The sequence below is a fragment of the Coregonus clupeaformis genome, unplaced genomic scaffold, assembly GCF_020615455.1.
Source record: "Coregonus clupeaformis isolate EN_2021a unplaced genomic scaffold, ASM2061545v1 scaf3162, whole genome shotgun sequence".
In the NCBI taxonomy this organism is placed as follows: domain Eukaryota; kingdom Metazoa; phylum Chordata; class Actinopteri; order Salmoniformes; family Salmonidae; genus Coregonus; species Coregonus clupeaformis.
In genome coordinates this window covers 26,615-48,664 of record NW_025536616.1, presented here as the reverse complement: position 1 = coordinate 48,664, position 22,050 = coordinate 26,615, and the positions used below count along the sequence as shown (strand labels likewise).

The window sequence follows — 22,050 nt, the reverse complement described above, 5'->3', positions numbered from 1 at the left end:
ACTCTCAGAGAAAGCTACACATCTGACAATGGTGAAGTCACAAAAGATGTTTTAGCTACAACATATGCTATGTCAATCCCTGACAATGTCCTGTTTCAGTGTAAGGTCCTCCACTGAGAGTCATAACCCCTAATTCTGTTGTAGTCTTGTTCATTCCCCCACATGGCTCCGTCCACACCAATCGAATGCTTTTCAAGCCACAAGAGGAGGTGAATGAGTGTACACTTCATGGAGGAGAGAACAGAGCTACAGTCCAGTTAGTCAGTACGTACCGTTGTATGGCCTGCCTAATTCAGGAACATGTTTACGGTGCTGAAGAGAGAAAATCAGAAAAGATCTAGTGTTCTGTTAGTCCAGTACGTACCGTTGTACCAGGCCCAGTGTAGTGGCGTGTAGCCCTGGTTGTCTGTGATGACGGGGAGGGTCTCCACTGACTGGGCGGCGTGTAGGAGCCCCCCAGCACCCCGATGTGTCCGGATGCCGCCGCCAGGTGGACAGGGGTCCGCCCCTTACAGTCCCGAACCAGGAAGCTGGCGCTGTGCTGCAGCAGGGTCTCCACACACTCCTCATGACCCGTCACCGCCTGGGAGGAAGGGCGGGGAGACAAGAATGGATTTTAATAACTAATAATCAATGATATAATAATGAATCATCAATTATTACAAATGATGTCTGGAGACAGGTCCCCCTACAGGGATGAATACACCACTACCCATGGACAACTACTTTTCTGAAGATAATATGTATATTTGAGCCTCCCCGTGTCAGCTTCCTGCCTCCTGTTTGTCTCCGGGCCTCTAGAGGTCATCTGTGTTCCCCTCTGCCTTAGTTCTTCCTCGTGTGTGTCAGCTTCCTGCCTCCTGTTTGTCTCCGGGCCTCTAGAGGTCATCTGTGTTTCCCTCTGCCTTAGTTCTTCCTCATGTGTCCTAATTAGCTTGATCCAGGTCACCTGTGCCTTGTTTCCCCTTGTGTATTTTAGCTGTGTGTTTTCCCCTTGTTTCTCACTTGGTTATTGCGTCCTGACTATGGGTCTCCTGCTTTGTCCCACCGTGTCTGTCCTAGTAAGTTGTTCAAAGTTATCTTTAGTTTGTTTTTCTCCCTCGTGGAGTTGTTTTATTTTGCCTCCTGTTTTGGAACATTAAATCTACTTGCCTGGAGTATTGCCTTGGGTGTTTCATTTGGGTCCTACAACACCTCCTCTGTGGCTAAGGGGTAGTACCCCCCAGCTCTCCACATCTGAGACCGGAGTTTCTAGCCCGGCTTGTGACAGAATAACCAAGTCCATCATGGACCCAGAAACACTCAGTTCCCCTGACCTGTTGGCGGTGATCACTCGACATGAGGCTTCTTTCCAGCGCCATGAAGCCGTTCTCAGCCGACAAGAGGGAGCTGATGGCTAGTCATTCTCAACTCCTGGCCGAAATGATGAGTTCCCTCCGCCAGCTCTTTGAACGCCTCCCTGGTCCTCTCCCTTCCCCAGGTCACCCCCAGTGACGACAGGTCGTCTCGGTTGGCGGAGCCCCGACTACCACCTCCCCAAGCCCTTTTCTGGGGATCCAAGCTCTTGCCAGGGTTTCCTCACCAATGCTCCCTCACCTTCGAGCTCCAACCTCAAGTTTTCCCACAGACCGTTCCAAGATTGCCTACATCATTACCCTTCTTTCAGACAAGGCGCTCGCCTGGGCTTCTGCGGTGTGGCAGTCCCAGGAGGCCTGTTGTGACTCCCACGCTGCATTTGTAGAAGAGTTCAAGCGGGTGTTCGATCATCCTGTCAGTGGGCGGGAGGCTTCCAAGCGCCTACTGTCTCTCCGTCAGGGGCCCCCGGCACGGCAGATTTTTGCCATTGATTTCCGGACCATAGCAGCAAGGAGCGGATGGAATGATGAAGCGCTGAGGGTCTGCTTTCGGAGGGTTATCTGAGCCCCTTCAAGATGAGTTAGCCACCCGAGAACCAGCTGGTGATCTCGAGTCCCTCATAGCCTTGGCCATCCGCCTGGACAATCGTCTAAGAGAGCGGAGAACGGCTCGCCGTCAGGTGTCTCATTCCCAAGTTCCTCTGAGCAGCTCTGTTTCTCCTGTTTGGACTCCGTCATTCAGAGCTTCCCGGCTCCTGAACTGCTCCAGGATTCCCCGGAGAGCATGCAGTTAGGCCGTTCCAGGCTTTCTCCCAACGAAAGGGAACGTCGCATGAGGGAACGTCGGTGCCTCTACTGCGGGGTTGCCGGCCACTTCCGCTCCACTTGCCCCGAGCTTTGAAACGCCTGTCCCCGCCCAGCTACAGGAGGGCTGTGATGGGGGAGAGTTAGAGCGCCTCCTACTAACGCTGTCCTGGCTATTCCAGCCAATCTGTCCTGGGGGCCACCAGCATCGGGTCCAGGCTATGATCGATTCCGGTGCCGCAGGTGATTTCCTGGATGTAACCTTGGCTAAGGAACTTAAGATCCCTACCCAACTACTTCCTCAACCCCAGGCAGTTACAGCCTTAGATGGCAGACCTCTGGAACCAGGAAAGGTTACCGAGGCGACTCAGTCCCTGCGACTTACCATCTCTCAACACCAGCAGGAGGAGACCTTCTATCTCATTGACTCTCCCGAGTATCCTATTATCCTGGGTCACCCTTGGCTATGCAGACATAATCCCCAGATCGACTGGCCTACGGGCACCATTCTAAGCTGGGGTCCCGCCTGCCAACTCACCTGCATGCTTCAGAGTCCCTCAGCCCCTAGTACCCAGTTTCAAGAGTCTGTTGACGTCTCCCGAGTCCCCAGTGTTTACCATCGGTTCAAGGCAGTGTTCAGCAAGGCCCGGGCTACTTCCTTACCGCCTCATCGCACGTATGACTGTGCCATTGATCTACTCCCTGGGTGCTGCCCTCCTAGAGGTCGGATCTTTTCCTTGTCCTCCCCGAGCACGCAGCTATGGACACCTACATTAAGGGAGTCCTTGGCAGCCGGCCTCATCTATGCCTCTACTTCCCCGGCTGGGGCGGGCTTCTTTTTTGTTGAAAAGAAAGACGGGGTCTTAGGCCTTGTATTGATTACCGGGGACTCAACAAGATCACGGTTCGGAATCGATACCCCCCTTCCTCTCATGGCCACTGCTTTTGAGCTGCTTCAAGGGGCTTCCATTTTTACTAAGCTGGATCTCCGCAATGCTTACCATCTCGTGCGGATCCGGCAAGGAGACGAATGGAAGACGGCGTTCAACACGCCCACGGGGCACTATGAATATCGGGTGATGCCGTTCGGGCTCACCAATGCCCCCGCAGTATTCCAAGCCCTGATTAATGATGTTCTCCGGGATATGCTTAATCTGTTCGTCTTCGTGTACCTGGACGATATCCTCATCTTCTCGAGGTCACTGAAGGAGCATGAGGGGCATGTTAGCAGGGTTCTCCAGAGGCTCCTTGACAATCACCTCTACGTTAAGCCTGAGAAGTGTGAATTTCATGTTTCTCAGACTCAGTTTCTCGGGTTTATTGTCACTCCCGGGCACCTAGAGATGGATCCCAAGAAGGTCAAGGCGGTCCACGATTGGCCCACACCTGCCACGGTCAAGGAGGTTCAACGGTTCATTGGCTTTTCTAACTTCTATCGGAAGTTCATTAAGAATTTCAGCTCGGTGGTAGCCCCCTTGACGACGCTTACCAAGGGAGGAGGGACCAAGATTCACTGGGGTCCGGAAGCAGCAGGGGCCTTCGAGGATCTCAAGCGCCGCTTCACGTCTGCTCCGATTCTGGTGACCCCTGACCCAGAGAGACCTTTCGTGGTGGAGGTGGACGCCTCAGAGGTGGGGGTGGGAGCCGTCCTGTCACAGAGGGGTGCGGATGGGAGATTACACCCTTGTGCCTTCATGTCTCGCCGCCTGTCTGAGGTCGAGCGCAACTACCACGTGGGGGATCTAGAGTTGCTTGCGGTAAAACTGGCATTGGAAGAGTGGCGCCATTGGCTTGAGGGGGCTCAGCACCCTTTCCAGGTTCTCACAGACCACAAGAACCTGGAATATCTCCAACAGGCTAAGCGGATGAACCCTCGGCAAGCACGATGGTCCCTTTTCTTTAATCGATTCCAGTTCCTCCTGACTTACCGACCTGGCACCAAGAACGTCAAGCCGGATGCTCTGTCTCGAGTCTATTCTCCCGAGTTACAAGAGAAGCCCTTGGCATCGATTATTCCGAGGTCTAGGATCGTCGCACCTCTTCAGTGGGAACTAGAAAGAGGGGTACGAGAAGCTCTTGTCCAGGAGCCCGATCCAGGCGGTGGTCCTGCCGGTCGCCTGTACGTTCCTCTCTCTGTTCGGGGCCGCGTCTTGCAGTGGGGTCATGAGTCGCCCTTGACATGCCATCCAGGCAGTGCTCGCACACTGGAGTTCCTCCGACGGCGGTTTTGGTGGCCGTCCATCAAGAAGGACGTGCAGGTCTATGTTGAGGCCTGCCCTGTGTGCAACCAGGGAAAGTCGACACGCCAGCGACCCCAGGGACTGCTCCATCCCTTACCTGTTCCTCGAAGGCCATGGTCACACCTTTCTCTGGACTTTGTTACGGGACTTCCTCTATCCCAGGGCAACACCGTCATCCTAGTGGTGGTAGACCGGTTCTCTAAGGCTGCCCGGTTTATTCCCCTGCCCAAGCTGCCCTCGGCTAAGGAGACTGCTGAGCTCCTCATGAACCATGTCTTCCGGATATTTGGTATTCCCCTGGACGTGGTCTCTGACCGAGGTCCCCAATTCTCGTCCGTTTTGGGGGCCTTCTGCAGGCTTGTTGGGGCCACAGCCAGCCTATCGTCGGGGTTCCATCCAGAGTCTAATGGCCAAACGGAACGGATTAATCAGGATCTGGAGACCACCCTGCGGTGTATGGCGGCCAGTAATCCCACGTCTTGGGCCACCTATATCATTTGGGCTGAATATGCCCACAACACCCTCCAGTCCTCAGCCACCGGATTGTCCCCCTTCGAATGCCAGTTCGAGTTACAACCCTCCATTGTTTCCAGAGGAGGAGCGCAAGTTGGTGTTCCCTCGGCCCAGCGCTTTGTCCAACGCTGTAGGCGGACCTGGAAGAAGGCCAGGCGTGCCCTCCTTCGGACCTCCCAGAGATACCAAAGTCAGGCTAATCGCCACCGCCGGACGGCCCCTAGTTTCCGAGCTGGTCAGAGAGTTTGGTTGGCCACTAAGAACCTGCCCCTCCGGGTCGAATCCAGGAAGCTTTCCCAGAGATACATCGGGCCTTTCCGCATTGCTAGAAAGGTTAACCCTGTGTCGTATCGTTTGGTTCTCCCTCGCTCCCCTTAGAGTTAACCCCACTTTCCATGTTTCACTCCTTAAACCTGTCTTGTCTTCTCCCCTTTGCCCCCCCACGCAGACCCCCGCCACCTCCCAGGATCATTGACGGCCAGCCAGCCTACACAGTCCGCCGGATACTGGACTCCCGGAGGGTCCAGAACTCTCTGCAGTATCTGGTGGACTGGGAGGGCTACGGGCCGGAGGAGCGCTCCTGGGTTCCAGCCAGGGACATCCTGGACCCAGGTTTGATCCGAGATTTTCGCACCCTGGGGCCGGGGTGTTCTGGAAGGAACGTCAGGAGTCGTTCCTAGAGGAGGGGGTCCTGTCAGCTTCCTGCCTCCTGTTTGTCTCCGGGCCTCTAGAGGTCATCTGTGTTCCCCTCTGCCTTAGTTCTTCCTCGTGTGTGTCAGCTTCCTGCCTCCTGTTTGTCTCCGGGCCTCTAGAGGTCATCTGTGTTCCCCTCTGCCTTAGTTCTTCCTCATGTGTCCTAATTAGCTTGATCCAGGTCACCTGTGCCTTGTTTCCCCTTGTGTATTTTAGCTGTGTGTTTTCCCCTTGTTTCTCACTTGGTTATTGCGTCCTGACTATGGGTCTCCTGCTTTGTCCCACCGTGTCTGTCCTAGTAAGTTGTTCAAAGTTATCTTTAGTTTGTTTTTCTCCCCTCGTGGAGTTGTTTTGTTTTGCCTCCTGTTTTGGAACATTAAATCTACTTGCCTGGAGTATTGCCTTGGGTGTTTCATTTGGGTCCTACAACACCTCCTCTGTGGCTAAGGGGTAGTACCCCCAGCTCTCCACATCTGAGACCGGAGTTTCTAGCCCGGCTTGTGACACCCCGTCTCTTTCTGTGTGTGAGCGTATACAGCCAGCTCTCCTCCTCACCCCTCTGTGTAGCGCTGTTCTGCCCCACTTGTCTTTGGCTTCTACGCTGGCTTCCTTGTTGAGCAGTGAGTACAAACAGTCTGTGTGTCCGCTCAGCACCGACAGCATCAGAGGGGTTCTGATACACAAGACAACAAGGTCATATTACAAACTGGTAATAACCAGGCTGAGTCCCAAATGGCAACCTGAGCCCATAGGGTTCTGGTTTAAAGTAGTGCACCAAGTAGGGCATAGGGTGCAATTTGGGACGTAGACCTAGTGTCAAAATCTCTTTATTTCAGGAATTGTATCCAAAACCCAATTGACTTACTGTCCATTCCCGTCTTGAACTTCCACTGCACTCTGGAGGTCAGCATTTCCAATCAGCAAACGCAAACACTCCGAATCACCGTTGGTAGCTAGAGGAGGATAAACAGAGAGGATATAAGAATGTGAGATGATTGACCGTTGGTAGCTAGAGGAGGATAAACAGAGAGGATATAAGAATGTGAGATGATTGACCGTTGGTAGCTAGAGGAGGATAAACAGAGAGGATATAAGAATGTGAGATGATTGACCGTTGGTAGCTAGAGGAGGATAAACAGAGAGGATATAAGAATGTGAGATGATTGACCGTTGGTAGCTAGAGGAGGATAAACAGAGAGGATATAAGAATGTGAGATGATTGACCGTTGGTAGCTAGAGGAGGATAAACAGAGAGGATATGAGCTGATTGCTGGACGACTATTACCTTCACATGAACAGACAGATTTCTAGAACAGTGGTATTGGTAGATGACATCCTCATGATGTTAACACAGCAGATAATAAAACATTTTGGGGCTGAGGCCCTCGAAGCCTGTCACCTGCTAGCTGTGTACCTGGCTCTGGATAGAAGTCCCCCTGTGCACTGATCTAGGATCAGCTTACCCTCCCCAGATCCTCAGCAATAATGACAAAAAATGACCTTAGATCAGTGTGTAGTGGGCATTTTCACACTATGCTATATAATATCCCTAGAGTGGACATTGGCACCCTAGCAACATGACCAAACAAATGTCCATCTTGGTAAGGAAAACTTTTGAATTACAGAATCTCTAGGTCTTACGTGATATCAACACCCAATCTACTCACACGCGCAAACACTCACATTGACTCACATACACGCTGTCCCTCTCTCCACTTACCTTCGTTGGCCTCTTGTTTTTTTTGGTCAGAGAAAATGACAATTTACGTGGTATTGCTTTGTGCACTGACTTTACTGAACTCTGGAGAAAACGAACATTGTCGCAGGGTGAGTACATCTGACAATGTACTCTCGCGTCCATTAGACATTTTGTCTGCAGGAACTCGCTCTTTTTCACTCGGTCCACTCGTCCAAGTGCCGATGCATTTGTGGCATGATGTGAACAGTACGAATTTGTGTCACTACCAAAGTCTAATGGTTTTAAATGACTGTTTTGTATTGTCTGGAAACTCACTTGTAGAATTCGCTTGCAGTAGGTCTCTTAAAAAAGAGAAGCCGTGCAAGGTTATTAAACAGAGGTGCCTAGTTATTCTTCTGTTGTTGATATCAGGTAACGTGCAACCTAACCCTGGCCCTGATATGCAATGTCTCCAAACCCCCTCCGATTTTAAATCAAGATCTGGTTTTGGTATTTTTCATTTAAATGTTGTCAAAAATTGATGGGGTTAGGATTTGGGCTAAATCAACTGATGCTGATGTAATTGTGTTTTCTGAAACCTGGCTCAGCAAGTCTATTTTTGATAAGGATATTTGTATAAGTGGTTACAATGTTTATCGTGCAGATCGGGTTAAGAAAGGTGGGGTGTGGCTATATATGTAAAATCTAAATTCCATGTAAGTGTGGCAAAGTCTGAAACTATTTGTAAACAGTTGGAATTTCTTGCTTTGAATATTGAGGTTTCAAAGGGCCTCTCTATAACTGTGATTGTCTGTTATAGACCCCCTCTGCTCTTGGTGATGCATTTTCTTCTTTGACGCACCTTATGTCTAAACTTCTTTACAGTGAAATGATCTTGATTGGTGATCTCAACTGGTGTTGGTTAAAGCCGGTGTCTGATGATTTAAAAATGTTTTGTAATTCTATGAATCTTACCCAGTTGATTAATTCACCCACTCGCCCAAATCTTAAATGCCCTGATAAATCTACCCTGATTGATTTGATATTGACAAATGTTCCACATAAATATTCTGCGGTTGGTGTTTTTTGTAATGATTTAAGTGACCATTGTGCTGCTGTTGCTGTTAGAAATACTAAGGTTTCAAAGACAAATCCACGTTTTATTCGTAAGAGAAATTTGAAGTGTTTTAATGAGCAGGCTTTCTTTCATGATTTGTTTTATTTTGACTGGAGCAAGATTGAGCTTATCCCTGATGTGGAAACTGCCTGGATATTCTTTCATGATGGTTTTTTCCAAATAGTAAACAAACATGCACCATTCCGCAGGTTCAGGGTTAAAGGGCGGGATAATCCATGGTTTTCTTCTGAGCTGTCTTGTATTATTCACGACCGTAATCTAGCCTGGGCTAAAGCAAGGAAATCTTGTTCTGATGCTGATTGGCTTATTTTTAGGCAGTTAAGAAACAAGTGTTCTTTTCTTCTCAGGAAGGCCAAGTCTGAATATTTTATGTCTGTTACCACTGATAACCTGAATGACCCTAGAAAGTTTTGGAATGCTATTAAGTCTATGTCTGGTAACAGTAATGTTAATGAATTACCGTCATGTGTTTTGAAGGACTCTGTTGCTATATATGACAAAACTGAAATGCTGAATTGTTTCAATGAGCACTTTGTATCATCTGGTAGGCTGTTTGATTCAGTGTCCTCTGTCTCTGTACAACCCTGTGTGGATGAACAAGTGTCCTCTGTCTCTGTACAACCCTGTGTGGATGAACCAGTGAGAGCTGGTCAAACTTTTAGCTTTCTGCCATTCTCAGTGCAGGTGGTACATAAAGCCCTGAAATCCTTAGATCAAAGAAAGCCTGCAGGTCCTGATCTTTTGGATCCCTGCTTTTTAAATCTGGCAGCTGATTTCATAGCTGAACCACTTACATATCTGTTCAATCTAACCCTGGAATGTAATGAAATTCCAAAGATCTGGAAATCAGCATTTGTCCTACCACTTTTAAAAGGGAGGAGATCCAACTCTTTTAAATAATTATAGGCCAATCTCAAAGCTGTCACCCCTGGTGAAAATACTTGAAACCCTTGTAAGTGAACAGCTAAAAGAGTTTTTATTTACTAACTCTATTTAATCAATGTATCAATCGTGCTTCAGGAAGAAGCATAGCACAATTACAGCAGCCATGAAGGTTTTAAATGATATCACTGAAGCCCTTGACAAAAAACAGCACTGTGTCTCACTTTTTATTGATCTCTCTAAGGCTTTTGATACAGTTGATCATGCTATACTAAGGCAGAGATTGTTGAGTGTAGGTCTTTCGGAGCATGCAGTTGCATGGTTTGCTAACTATCTGTCTGATAGAACTCAGTGCACTCAATTTGATGGGCTTATGTCTGTTAAATTGTCTGTCCTGAATGGTGTGCCCCAGGGCTCTGTACTTGGTCCTCTCTTATTCACTATTTATATTAATGATTTAGACAAAAATGTCCAAAATGCACAACTTCATTTTTATGCTGATGATACTGTTATTTACTGTTGTGCCTCATCTCTTACAAAAGCTTTCCAGAACTTGCAAACTGCTTTTTATACTGTTCAACATACCTTGTGTCAATTGAAGCTTATCCTCAATACTGACAAAACTAAACTAATGGTGTTTTCTAATGCAAGAAATAGACCTCTGAACCTTTCACCTGTTACTACCTGTCAGGGCAAGGAGATTGAGGTTGTAACCTCATATAAATATCTTGGAATTCTAATTGATGACGGCCTCTCTTTTAAATTGCATATTCAACAACTTACAAAAAAATTGAAGCTGAAATTGGGATTTTATTTTAGGAATAAGGCCTGTTTTTCTTTTGAAGCCAGAAGGAGGCTAGAATCAGCTACATTTATGACTTTACTAGACTATGGGGATATTTTATATATGAATGCTTCCGCTTAGTGTTTGAGATCAATTGACACTCTTTACCATGGTACTTTGAGATTTATTTTAAACTGCAAAACCCTTACGCACCACTGCACTTTGTATACCAGGGTTGGCTGGCCTTCTCTAGTCACTCGTAGGCTCAGTCACTGGTATACTTTTATTTACAAAGCCATTTTGGGTTTACTACCTTTTTATTTGGGCATTTTTATTGTTCAGAAATGTGGTGGGTACTCTCTTCGTTCACTGGACTTTATCCTGCTAACTGTTCCAAATGTCCGAACTGAATTTGGTAAAAGGTCTTTTATGTACTCTGCGCCATCGTCTTGGAACACCTTACAAAATAATTTTAAACTGGAAGAACTTGTCCCGATTGGTGTTTTTAAATCTCTGATGAAGGATTTTGAGGCTGATTCCCTGACCTGTCAATGTTTTTAATTTGCTGTTTTTGATATTGTTATACTCTTGTGAATTCATGAATGGTTTTTACTAGATTACTTGTAGTTTTTCATGTTGTCTGTCTGTAATTTTTTGTAATGACTTGGTGCTGCCTATCTTGGCCAGGACGCTCTTGAAAAAGAGATTTTAAATCTCAATGAGCCCTTCCTGGTTAAATAAAGGTTAAATAAAATAAATAAAATAAAAATATCCTATGCGTACCTGCAGCGTGGATGGGGGTCCTCTTCAGGGTGAAGTCTTTAACCAGGATGGAGGCTCCCTGGTTGATGAGGACGTCAACACACTCCACATGGCCTTTAAAGGCAGCCAGGTCCAGAGTGGTGCGCCCCTGGCTGTTCCTCACGTCTAGATCCAGCAGAGACTGAACCAGGACCTCCATAGCATGGTGGTGGCCGTGGTACGCCTGAATGGAAACAAACACACAGTCTGAAGCAAAGTCCAGTGGTATGCCTGAACAGATATACACTCCTAATATAATCAATGTCCTATAGTAGACCAGTGGTGTGCCTGAACAGATATACACTCCTAATATAACCAATGTCCTATAGTAGACCAGTGGTATGCCTGAACAGATATACACTCCTAATATAATCAATGTCCTATAGTAGACCAGTGGTACGCCTGAACAGATATACACTCCTAATATAATCAATGTCCTATAGTAGACCAGTGGTGCGCCTGAACAGATATACACTCCTAATGTAATCAATGTCCTATAGTAGACCAGTGGTATGCCTGAACAGAAACAGTCCTAGACCTCTAAAGTAGACCAGTGTCTCTCAAATCGGGTGCCCATTTTTTCTCCCGCCCAGCATCAACATCGAAGGTCCCTGCCAAGCGTGAGATTTAGAAACAAACACACTACTACTCCTCTGTTGGAGGTTGATTAACTCAAATGGCAAAATAAGGAAATCATCCTCATCATCACCGTGTCAAAATATGCATGTATTTTACACTAATCAGGAACAGATAGGAACATGGTGTGTGAGTGTCTGGACAATCAACTTTTCGTGGAAAAACAACACCATGCCTGCATCCCAGATAGCACCCTATTTCCCATGTAGTGCAGTACTTTTGATCTGGGCCCATAAGGTTCTGGTCAAAAGTAGGGCACTAAATAGGGAATAGGGTGCCATTTGTCATGTGGCGAGACCCCTACAGGAGCAGGTAGGCTTTACTCACAGCTAAGTGTAGGGGGCTGATGGGAGCTCTGACATCAGAGTCGTTCAGGATGTCTGTCCCTGAGGTTTCCATTAGCTGGGGAAAGACAAGGACGGGCCAGTTTAGACTTGTAACATATTTACTTTGAAGGTTAGTCTAGTAGCATGTTTCATGTTGTAAATCTCAGTGTCCAGCCCCTGCAGACATACTGGGGTGTTGCATTCGTATCTTAAACAAGCTAGTGTGAGGAAAAGTAACCAACTGGTACTTACCACATCTAAAGGTGTTTCACTTGCAATCTGGAAAAAGAACATCAAGAGTGACGATGCGGCCACGACAAACATGCAACCACACCTTAAAACCTACTGAATATCAACGTCTGTCCCAAATGGCACCCTATTCCCTATATAGTGCATTACTTTTGACCAGAGCCCTATGGGCCCTACATCCATTTGGGACGCAGACAAAATGGTCTGTGAATGCAGGGCGTCTAGTCCCCTGTGGTTCTGACTCACCAGCTCCAGACAGAGGCGGTGTCCGTACGCAGACGCGTAATGGACTGCGTTGTAGCCCTGATTGTCCCTGATCCCTGGGTTAGCGTCGTTTCGCAGCAAATATTCCAGACACCTAGAGGTCAGAGGTCAAGAGTTCACTAATCATTATACCAACATCAAGACAGACAGATAAGCAAGCAGAGACACTTTCCCAAAGGAGACGTGGCCAAGCTTTCACACTGCAGATTTAACACTAGTATGTATTCAAACACGGCCAACAACATACTCTAGACTACAGTGAAATGTGAAAGGTCATGGCACCACAACATACTCTCCAGACTACAGTGAAATGTGAAAGGTCATGGCACCACAACATACTCTCCAGACTACAGTGAAATGTGAAAGGTCATGGCACCACAACATACTCTCCAGACTACAGTGAAATGTGAAAGGTCATGGCACCACAACATACTCTCCAGACTACAGTGAAATGTGAAAGGTCATGGCACCACAACATACTCTCCAGACTACAGTGAAATGTGAAAGGTCATGGCACCACAACATACTCTCCAGACTACAGTGAAATGTGAAAGGTCATGGCACCACAACATACTCTCCAGACTACAGTGAAATGTGAAAGGTCATGGCACCACAACATACTCTCCAGACTACAGTGAAATGTGAAAGGTCATGGCACCACAACACACACAACAGTAAGAGAGGTGTGAGACGTACTTTCCGTCTGTGTCGGAGGCAGCAGCGTAGTGGAGCGGGGTGCAACCCCTTTTATCCAGATCGTTCACACTGGCCCCAGACCCCACCAAGGCAAACAGACACTGGTAGTTACAATTGGCTGCCGCATAATGCAGAGGACTCCTAGAAGAACGCACAGAAACCATTCAACATCAACAACAGAAACAGCTTATTGGAGCTGTAAAACATTTACGTCATTTAGCAGACACTCTTATCCAGTGCGACTTACAGGAGCAATTAGGGTTAAGTGCCTTGCTGCAGTGCACATAGACACATTTTTCACCTAGTCAGCTAGGGGATTTGAACCAGCAACCTTTCGGTTACTGACCCAACGCTCTTAACCGCTAGGCTAACTGCCGCCCAATATTTCCCATAATAATTCCTATATGCCCCTATACTATATTCCCCATTATCATAAAGATCACATATGAAAGTTATTTGATGCCACAGACAGACCTTCCGAAGCTGTCCTTTCTGTTGAAGTCTGCCCCTGTTTTGAGCAGCAGATTCAGACAGTCCAGGTTCCTGGTAACAAGATATCAAGTTCAGAAAGGCCCTCGTACATCTGAGCTATCAGGTGAATGGTAACAAGATATCAAGTTCAGAAAGGCCCTTTCACATCTGAGCTATCAGGTGGATGGTAACAATGAGAACCTTAAAGAAAAGAGAAACCCGTACACTGCTCTTGCTAGTATCACTGTTTTTCTAATGCTAATAAAAGCAATAATAAAAAGTGATACTAGCAAGAGCAGTTTGCAGGTTTCTCTTCTCTTTCAAGAAGATATAAAGACAATTTAGACCAGAGCGCAAGTCAATACCACCATGGCATGGAACCACATTATACAGAAATGATACCGCACTAATGATCTATACGATTTTTTAATACTGCTAAACAATGTGAAATGTAAGAGTGTGAATATGTGTTTGTTCTTTCTGGTGGCTTTCCAGTTCATGAACTAAATATTCCTTGGTGTAAAGCCTGGACCAGTCCACTCACCCAACAGCTGCTGCAGCATGTAAACAGGTCCTTCCAAAGTCGTCAGGGGTGTCTATATCAAAGCCTGATGAGAGGAGCTTCCGACAGCAGTCAGAGAACCCACTGAGAGCAGCCAGGTGGAGGGGGAACATCCCATGGACGCCTCGCCTGCAACACATTTTTACATTTGAGACTTTAAGCAGACACTCTTATCCAGAGCGACTTACAGTTGATTCAGCTAAGATTGGAAACAGCACCACATCACAGTCCTCATTAAACCCCACAGCAGATCAACACATCAGCATGCTGCAATGCCCTGTCTATCAACCCCCCACACACCACAATGTGTTGAGCATAGTCTCCAAGCGGGAATTCGGTCAATGACAGAATTGCAGATGCATGTTGCATTTTTGCTGGAAACTGTGTGTGTTCTCACTTGGCTGTGTCAGCTGCGTTCGTGATGAGTGTATTGATGAGTAACTCATGGCCGTAGCGAGCAGAGATGTGCAGAGGTGTGTTTCCATTCTTTTCTTCACAGTCGATCTCAGCACCTACAGAACACACACACACACACACACACACACACACACACACACACACACACACACACACACACACAGACACACACAGACACACACAGACACACAGACACACACACACACACACACACACACACACACACACACACGTCAACCACTTTACCCTAGAGGCCTCATGAAGCTTCATGTTCGACCACATTGCAAGTAACATTGGGAAAAGAGTGGAGAGAGAGAGGGGGGGGAAAGAAAACAATACATTCCTGATCAGGTCACTTGGTTCTGAAAACCCCCTGGTCCAACCTCTCTCTCTTCATTACTTGGTTATGAAAAACCCCTGGTCCAACCTCTCTCTCTTCATTACTTGGTTATGAAAACCCCCTGGTCCAACCTCTCTCTCTTCATTACTTGGTTATGAAAACCCCCTGGTCCAACCTCTCTCTCTTCATTACTTGGTTATGAAAACCCCCTGGTCCAACCTCTCTCTCTTTATCACTTGGTTATGAAAACCCCCTGGTCCAAATCACTGGCTCTAACCTCTCTCTCTTCATTACTATTATGAAAACCCCCTACACATTTAAATGCGTGTTGACTCACATCCACACCAAGGTCCAGGAGGTACTTGACCACACTGATCATTCCACTGGAGGCTGCAGAGTGGAGAGGGGTGTAGGCCTTCTTGTCTTTACAGGACACCTCTGATCCATGAGAGGCCAGCAGTTTCACCACCTCAATGTGCCCTATGGTAGAGAGAGAGGGGGAGGGATAAATAGAGAGAGAGAGAGAGAGAGAGAGAGAGAGAGAGAGAGAGAGAGAGAGAGAGAGAGAGAGAGAGAGAGAGGGGGGGGAGATAGTAAGGGGGTTAAGAGAGAAACAGAGATACAAACACAGAGAGATAGGCAGAGAGAGGGAGAGATAGATTAGTTTACAGTGGTACACAGCACCATAAGCAACACCTACATCATGTTAGTACAACTGAAAACATCTAATCAACCTACTTAGTACATGATTCTGACATAATAACACACTAGACGTGGCTCATACAGCTGAGCTGTGAGACTAACACACAGTCCATTCATTCATTCATTCATTGGTATAAAGGACATTAGTCAGAATGTAAATGATGTGGTAAACTCATCACCCATGTAAGCAGCCCAGTGGATTGCTCGGCGATCCTTCTTGTCAAAGGCATTAATGTTGGCTCCTCTGGAGAGAAGCAGCCTCACCATCTAACAGGGAGAGGAGAGAGAAACAAAACACAGGTTGAGGAAAACTAAACAGCAAAATCCGCTAAATCTGGCTTCAAAGCCTTCCCCTTTAAAATTATATATTTTGTATTCACAATGAATGAAAGATAACATGTAAAGACATGGTACATTTCTCCCCTTTTAGTCCCCCTTTGACCTCCCCCTCCCCCCCAGAATGCCTCCAAACACATTTAAAAGAAAGGGAAAGTAATTGAGTTACATGTCAGAAAACAAAACAAAAGTATACAACAACGTTACTTCAAGCAAAAATGTAATAGCCTAACAATTTCAGGTGATTAAGTGATTTTATAGGCCTATATAGCAGTAATCTCAAGGTGGGGCCAAGAGTACTAATCTGGAGGAAGTGTTTGGAGCTGTTCAAAATAGGATATCATCGGGTCCCAGGAGGAATAAAATGAGTTGGTTGACCCTCGAATGGTAACTTCATTTTTTCTCATTTTAGGAACAGCTTCAGATCTTTGAGCCAAAGAGAGGCTAAGGGAGGATTGATAGATTTCCAATCCAATAAAATCCTTCTGCGGGCTAACAGGGAGGCAAAGGCAATGGCATCTAGCTGTCTATTGGTCAGAGAAGGATTGTTGTTTGGTACTCCAAATATAGCAATTTCTGCACTACATTTACATTTTAGTCATTTAGCAGACGCTCTTATCCAGAGCAACTTACAGTTAGTGAATACATCTTTTTTTTATACTGGCCCCCCGTGGGAATCGAACCCACAACCCTGGCGTTGCAAACGCCATGCTCTATCAACTGAGCTACATCCCTGCCGGCCATTCCCTCCCCTACCCTGGACGACGCTGGGCCAATTGCGCGCCGCCCCATGGGTCTCCCGGTCGCGGCCGGCCGGGACAGAGCCTGGATTCGAACCAGGATCTCTAGTGGCACAGTTAGCACTGCGATGCAGTGCCTTAGACCACTGCGCCACTCAGGAGACTAACTAGCCTTTACTGCAACTAGGCTACATACTGCAACTAGGCTACTTCCTGCAACTAGACTATATACTGCAACTAGGCTACATCCTGCAACTAGGCTACATCCTGCAACTAGGCTACATCCTGCAACTAGGCTACATACTGCAACTAGACTACATCCTGCAACTAGGCTACGTACTGCAACTAGGCTACATCCTGCAACTAGGCTACATCCTGCAACTAGGCTACATCCTGCAACTAGGCTACATACTGCAACTAGACTACATCCTGCAACTAGGCTACGTACTGCAACTAGGCTACATCCTGCAACTAGCCTACATCCTGCAACTAGGCTACATCCTGCAACTAGGCTACATACTGCAACTAGGCTACGTACTGCAACTAGGCTACGTACTGCAACTAGGCTACATACAGCAACTAGGCTACGTACTGCAACTAGGCTACGTACTGCAACTAGGCTACATCCTGCAACTAGCCTACATCCTGCAACTAGGCTACATCCTGCAACTAGGCTACATACTGCAACTAGGCTACGTACTGCAACTAGGCTACGTACTGCAACTAGGCTACATACAGCAACTAGGCTACGTACTGCAACTAGGCTACGTACTGCAACTAGGCTACGTACTGCAACTAGGCTACGTACAGCAACTAGGCTACATCCTGCAACTAGGCTACGTACTGCAACTAGGCTACGTACAGCAACTAGGCTACATCCTGCAACTAGGCTACGTACTGCAACTAGGCTACGTACTGCAACTAGGCTACGTACTGCAACTAGGCTACGTACTGCAACTAGGCTACGTACTGCAACTAGGCTACGTACTGCAACTAGGCTACGTACTGCAACTAGGCTACGTACTGCAACTAGACTACATCCTGTAACTAGGCTACATCCTGCAACTAGGCTACATCCTGCAACTAGGCTACATCTTGCAACTAGGCTACATCCTGCAACTAGGCTACATCCTGCAACTAGGCTACATCCTGCAACTAGGCTACATCCTGCAACTAGGCTACATCCTGCAACTAGGCTACATCCTGCAACTAGGCTACATCCTGCAACTAGGCTACATCCTGCAACTAGGCTACGTACTGCAACTAGGCTACGTACTGCAACTAGGCTACGTACTGCAACTAGGCTACGTACTGCAACTAGGCTACGTACTGCAACTAGGCTACGTACTGCAACTAGGCTACGTACTGCAACTAGGCTACGTACTGCAACTAGACTACGTACTGCAACTAGACTACATCCTGTAACTAGGCTACATCCTGCAACTAGGCTACATCCTGCAACTAGGCTACATCCTGCAACTAGGCTACATCTTGCAACTAGGCTACATCCTGCAACTAGGCTACATCCTGCAACTAGGCTACATACTTTCATACCCCCTGTGGGAATCGAACCCACAACCCTGGCGTTGCAAACACAATGCTCTACGAACTGAGCCGGCCATTCCCTCCACTACCCTAGGCGACGCTGGTCCAATTGTGCGCCGCCCCATGGTCTCCCGGTCGCGGCCGGCTACGACAGAGCCTGGATTCGAACCAGGATCTCTAGTGGCACAGCTAGCACTGCGATGTAGTGCCTTAGACCACTGCGCCACTCACAGACTGAGTATTGCTGAGTATTGCTGACCAGAGCCTTCTCTAACAAAGTCAAAACTTCCTTTAATGTCCCACCCTCAGATACAGATGGTGCCTGGTCTGGTTCACGGCCACATTGAGAAAAAGATGACACATTAGGTCTTTTCACAGGACCCACTCCCTCCTGAGGGCAGTCAAAAACAGCAGCAACCTGCTGTGAAAGTTGTGTTCTACATGCTTTACGTTCCCTTAACAGTTCATCCAACCGATCCTGTACCTCACTGGCTGTCCAGTCACGAATGGGTTTGCTCTTGAACACTTGGGCCAACTCTTTATCAGGACAGTTGCGTACAAACATGACTGCCAACTCTGAGCACTGATTGGGTAAGGTCCTGCCCTCACTCACAAGGTACTGTTCGACTGCCTCTGCAGCTTTGTTAAGCCTAATCCAGAAATCTATTGGACCCTCATTAGCATATGGTTTGATTGAATAGAAATCAGCTAATGGCATACCTGAGCAGACAGTATCCCCAAAGTGTTGCTTGAAAACACTGAACACCGCCTTAACATCTGTGACAACAAGGTTGTTACGCTTCCAGACTTTGGTCACATCCCGTGCCCTCCCCATGAGCCTAGACATCACCTCCCCAACATTCCCAGACCCAGTGTAACCCCTCTTCTCTAGGTAGACTTCCATTAACTCCTCCCACTCCAGGACAGAGTACTTATCTGAGCCATCACCCCTAAAAGAGGTGGAGCACTAACATCTGACTTCACAACCAGATTCAGCTTGGACGCATCAATAAAGGTTGACCCACACTGCTCAGGCAGGGGAAACTGCTGGGGTTGGTGAGGGGGACGGGCAGGAGAAAGACTTGAAACCCCAGGCTGCAGTAAACTCGCTCTGATAGATTCTCCTATCTCTGAACCAATCTGCTTAAGAAGGTCACTAAGCTGACTCGGAGGCGTCCCATTATCACCGAGTACTGTGGATGATGGTACATCAAAAGACAGAGGTGGGATACCCTGGTCAGGTGGAACAAACAGCCTACCCCTCCCAGTGCTTGCAAACTCAGGACTAGCAAACGCTCTACTCCCAGGAGCTGACTGTACAATTGGTGTAAATGGAAGGACACCCCTCCCTCTACCCACACTAAAATCCCCAGCATAACACGTCTTATGGATTTGAGAATCTTCCATGGCTCAACAGAGCACTAAAATACAATGTAATTTAGTGCATTCAAATACCCAAAAAATAAATGCAATTAACAAATTCATCCAAAACATACAAATAAGCACGAATACCTGTATCTAATGAATATGCTACATTCACTTTCACTGTTTACAGTATATATTCACTTACAGTAAGCCATCAACAAATTCACATGCACAGCTCCGGCGGTCGGCTTGAGCTGACCAGTCGGCAGGTCACGTAATTAGGACACTGCCACAACTGGAATTCTGATGGTTGGATAATTTTTATTCGACCTGCACACGAAGAGACAACACACAATATGTTAGCTCTTGGTGCAGCCACAGCTCTCGGGCACCTTGCTAGTTGAAGGTCAGGCAAAAGAGAACAGGTGCTGCATGCACACATTCAGTGCCTAACAACACACTATACAATACAAGTAAAATGATATACAACATAATTCTGACAAAATAAAAGACATAACTGCACACCACGAGACAACACACAATAGGTTAGCCCTTGGTGCAGCCACAGCTCTCGGGACACCTGCGTGAGCACATAGAAACTCACTCAAACACTGCCCCAAATACTCCCGAGTTACAATAGGTACCCTAATTAGCGAGCTCGGTGAAAGTTGTTAACATACATCTTTATATTGTCCACATTGTAACAAAACCTGTAGTTGCGTAACAGCACTTTGTGTAACTTTACCACAGTTTTATATTGACAAATTACGGCGCCAAGGACAACATACCTTGCTAGTTGAAGGTCAGGCAAAAGAGAACAATAAGAGGGTACATAAATACAGATAACCCGCGATGGACCAAACCAAAATATACACAACATTTACAATTAGGTGTATTTGCAATATAGATACAGAAAAATGTTTGTACACCAAAAAATAACATTAGCTATGCAGCTGTAATTAAATAAAGAAACCACATTGAATTATTATTATTATTAACTTATTAACATCCCCTCTTGACCTGGCCTACTTGAACTGTCCTTGTGTGCAATTTGGTGCATAATCTAGGGGAACAACATCACACTACTACACATATAATTCAAGTCATACCTTTATTGTCATTCATGCTCTTATTTTTAACCTAGTCGTTTTGCAAAAGTGTAACCTGCGTCAATTCTAGGAAATATTGGAATAACGTGCTTAAGAGGAGCCCTGACACGCACAACAGAATAACACAACTACCACATTTTCAATTGACAATCATTGATTTAAATGGATGTGGTCAATAGATTTGTATAGGCATATATACTAATTTAATTTAACTTGTAAGCCAAGGTTGGATTAGTAGGTCTATGCAACATGCAGCTGGATAACCGCGTCATGAATCGGAACGGGCTCCAACGTCCTCATATTCACATTATGACAAAATAAAGATCTTAATATTTCACGAAATAAAGACATAGAAGAAAACAGGTTCTAGAAACTCAATTTCTCCATGGCAATAGAATGTAAACATGTAAATTGCACCAAACATATCCAAATATCGCCTACAACTAAATTCTCAGCGCAGCATATTGGACGACTCCACAGGCATTGATCATTCGCGACTTTAAGTCATTCCTGTTATCTCTAGAGCATCCCGTATATTTATAGCGCTGCATTTCGTCCCCCTCTGACCATGGATAGGGTTGGGAGCATTCCTGAGTTCACTTATGGTCCCACTAAGGTAATCTTAGGAGATATTCCTTTTGGCATACTGTAAATGCCTGTGCATAATGTACCTAATAAAGCATACTTATTTTAATTATCTTCAAAGGAATTCTGTAGAAGCAGCCTTTATTTTCAGACTCTGCAGGCCTGCTGGGAGGAAGCATATTACAATAAACAGGTAAGATTCATCCCACAAAAACAGTAACCACAGAAAAAAGAGATAGATTTAATCCCAAAACAAGAGTTTTATTTCAAGACAGTTTAGAGAAGATGGTCATAAGAGTTTTTAATATCACTTGCAAATTGTGAGACATGAGCAGTTGTGAAATGTTGCGAGAGGCCCTTCTGAAAGCACATTATATGGTCTTTAGTGGCACGGTTTCACACCTTACCTCATCTTGCAGAAGAAGTTCATGGTCCACTATCTGCTGCTCCAGAGTCGAGGCCAGGTCTCGCCCCATGTCACCATGGAGCACATGAGCGACTGGCTGGTGTCTCAGGGCAAAAATCCCTTAGGGAGAGGTGAGTACCACGTCAGCTCTCACCTTCACTGCCATTCTCTGTCACCAGCAGCACTCCAGGAGGTGTGGGTAAAATAAACAACAGATAAATAGGAAGCCAGGAAAGTTGAAATGCTTTGTGTTTTATTTGAAGGTTGTGGAAGGAAACCCTGGAGGAGGGGAACGAACTCGCTCGGCTGGTAAGAGAATGAGAGTTAGAGACTTAGACTATCAGTCAGTGAGCTCCTTTCTAGCCTTTCAACAACTAGTCAGTACAGCAGAATATATCTGTTGTGAAATTACA

The 22,050-nt window shown here is 46.6% G+C and overlaps 1 protein-coding gene across 1 annotated transcript; it reads right to left on the bottom strand.

The window, feature by feature from the left end:
* Positions 1-576: 576 nt before the first annotated feature.
* LOC121562094 (serine/threonine-protein phosphatase 6 regulatory ankyrin repeat subunit A-like) lies at positions 577-15,554 on the bottom strand. The gene is made up of 13 exons (XM_045220114.1): positions 15,550-15,554; positions 15,187-15,272; positions 14,490-14,604; positions 14,075-14,221; positions 13,534-13,602; positions 13,060-13,200; positions 12,346-12,457; positions 12,103-12,129; positions 11,852-11,926; positions 10,871-11,072; positions 6,471-6,558; positions 6,189-6,278; positions 577-583 (listed from the first exon to the last, which is right to left on the bottom strand). Exons 1-13 carry the CDS (start codon positions 15,552-15,554, stop codon positions 577-579), a joined length of 1,164 nt encoding a protein of 387 aa, XP_045076049.1.
* Positions 15,555-22,050: the final 6,496 nt, after the last annotated feature.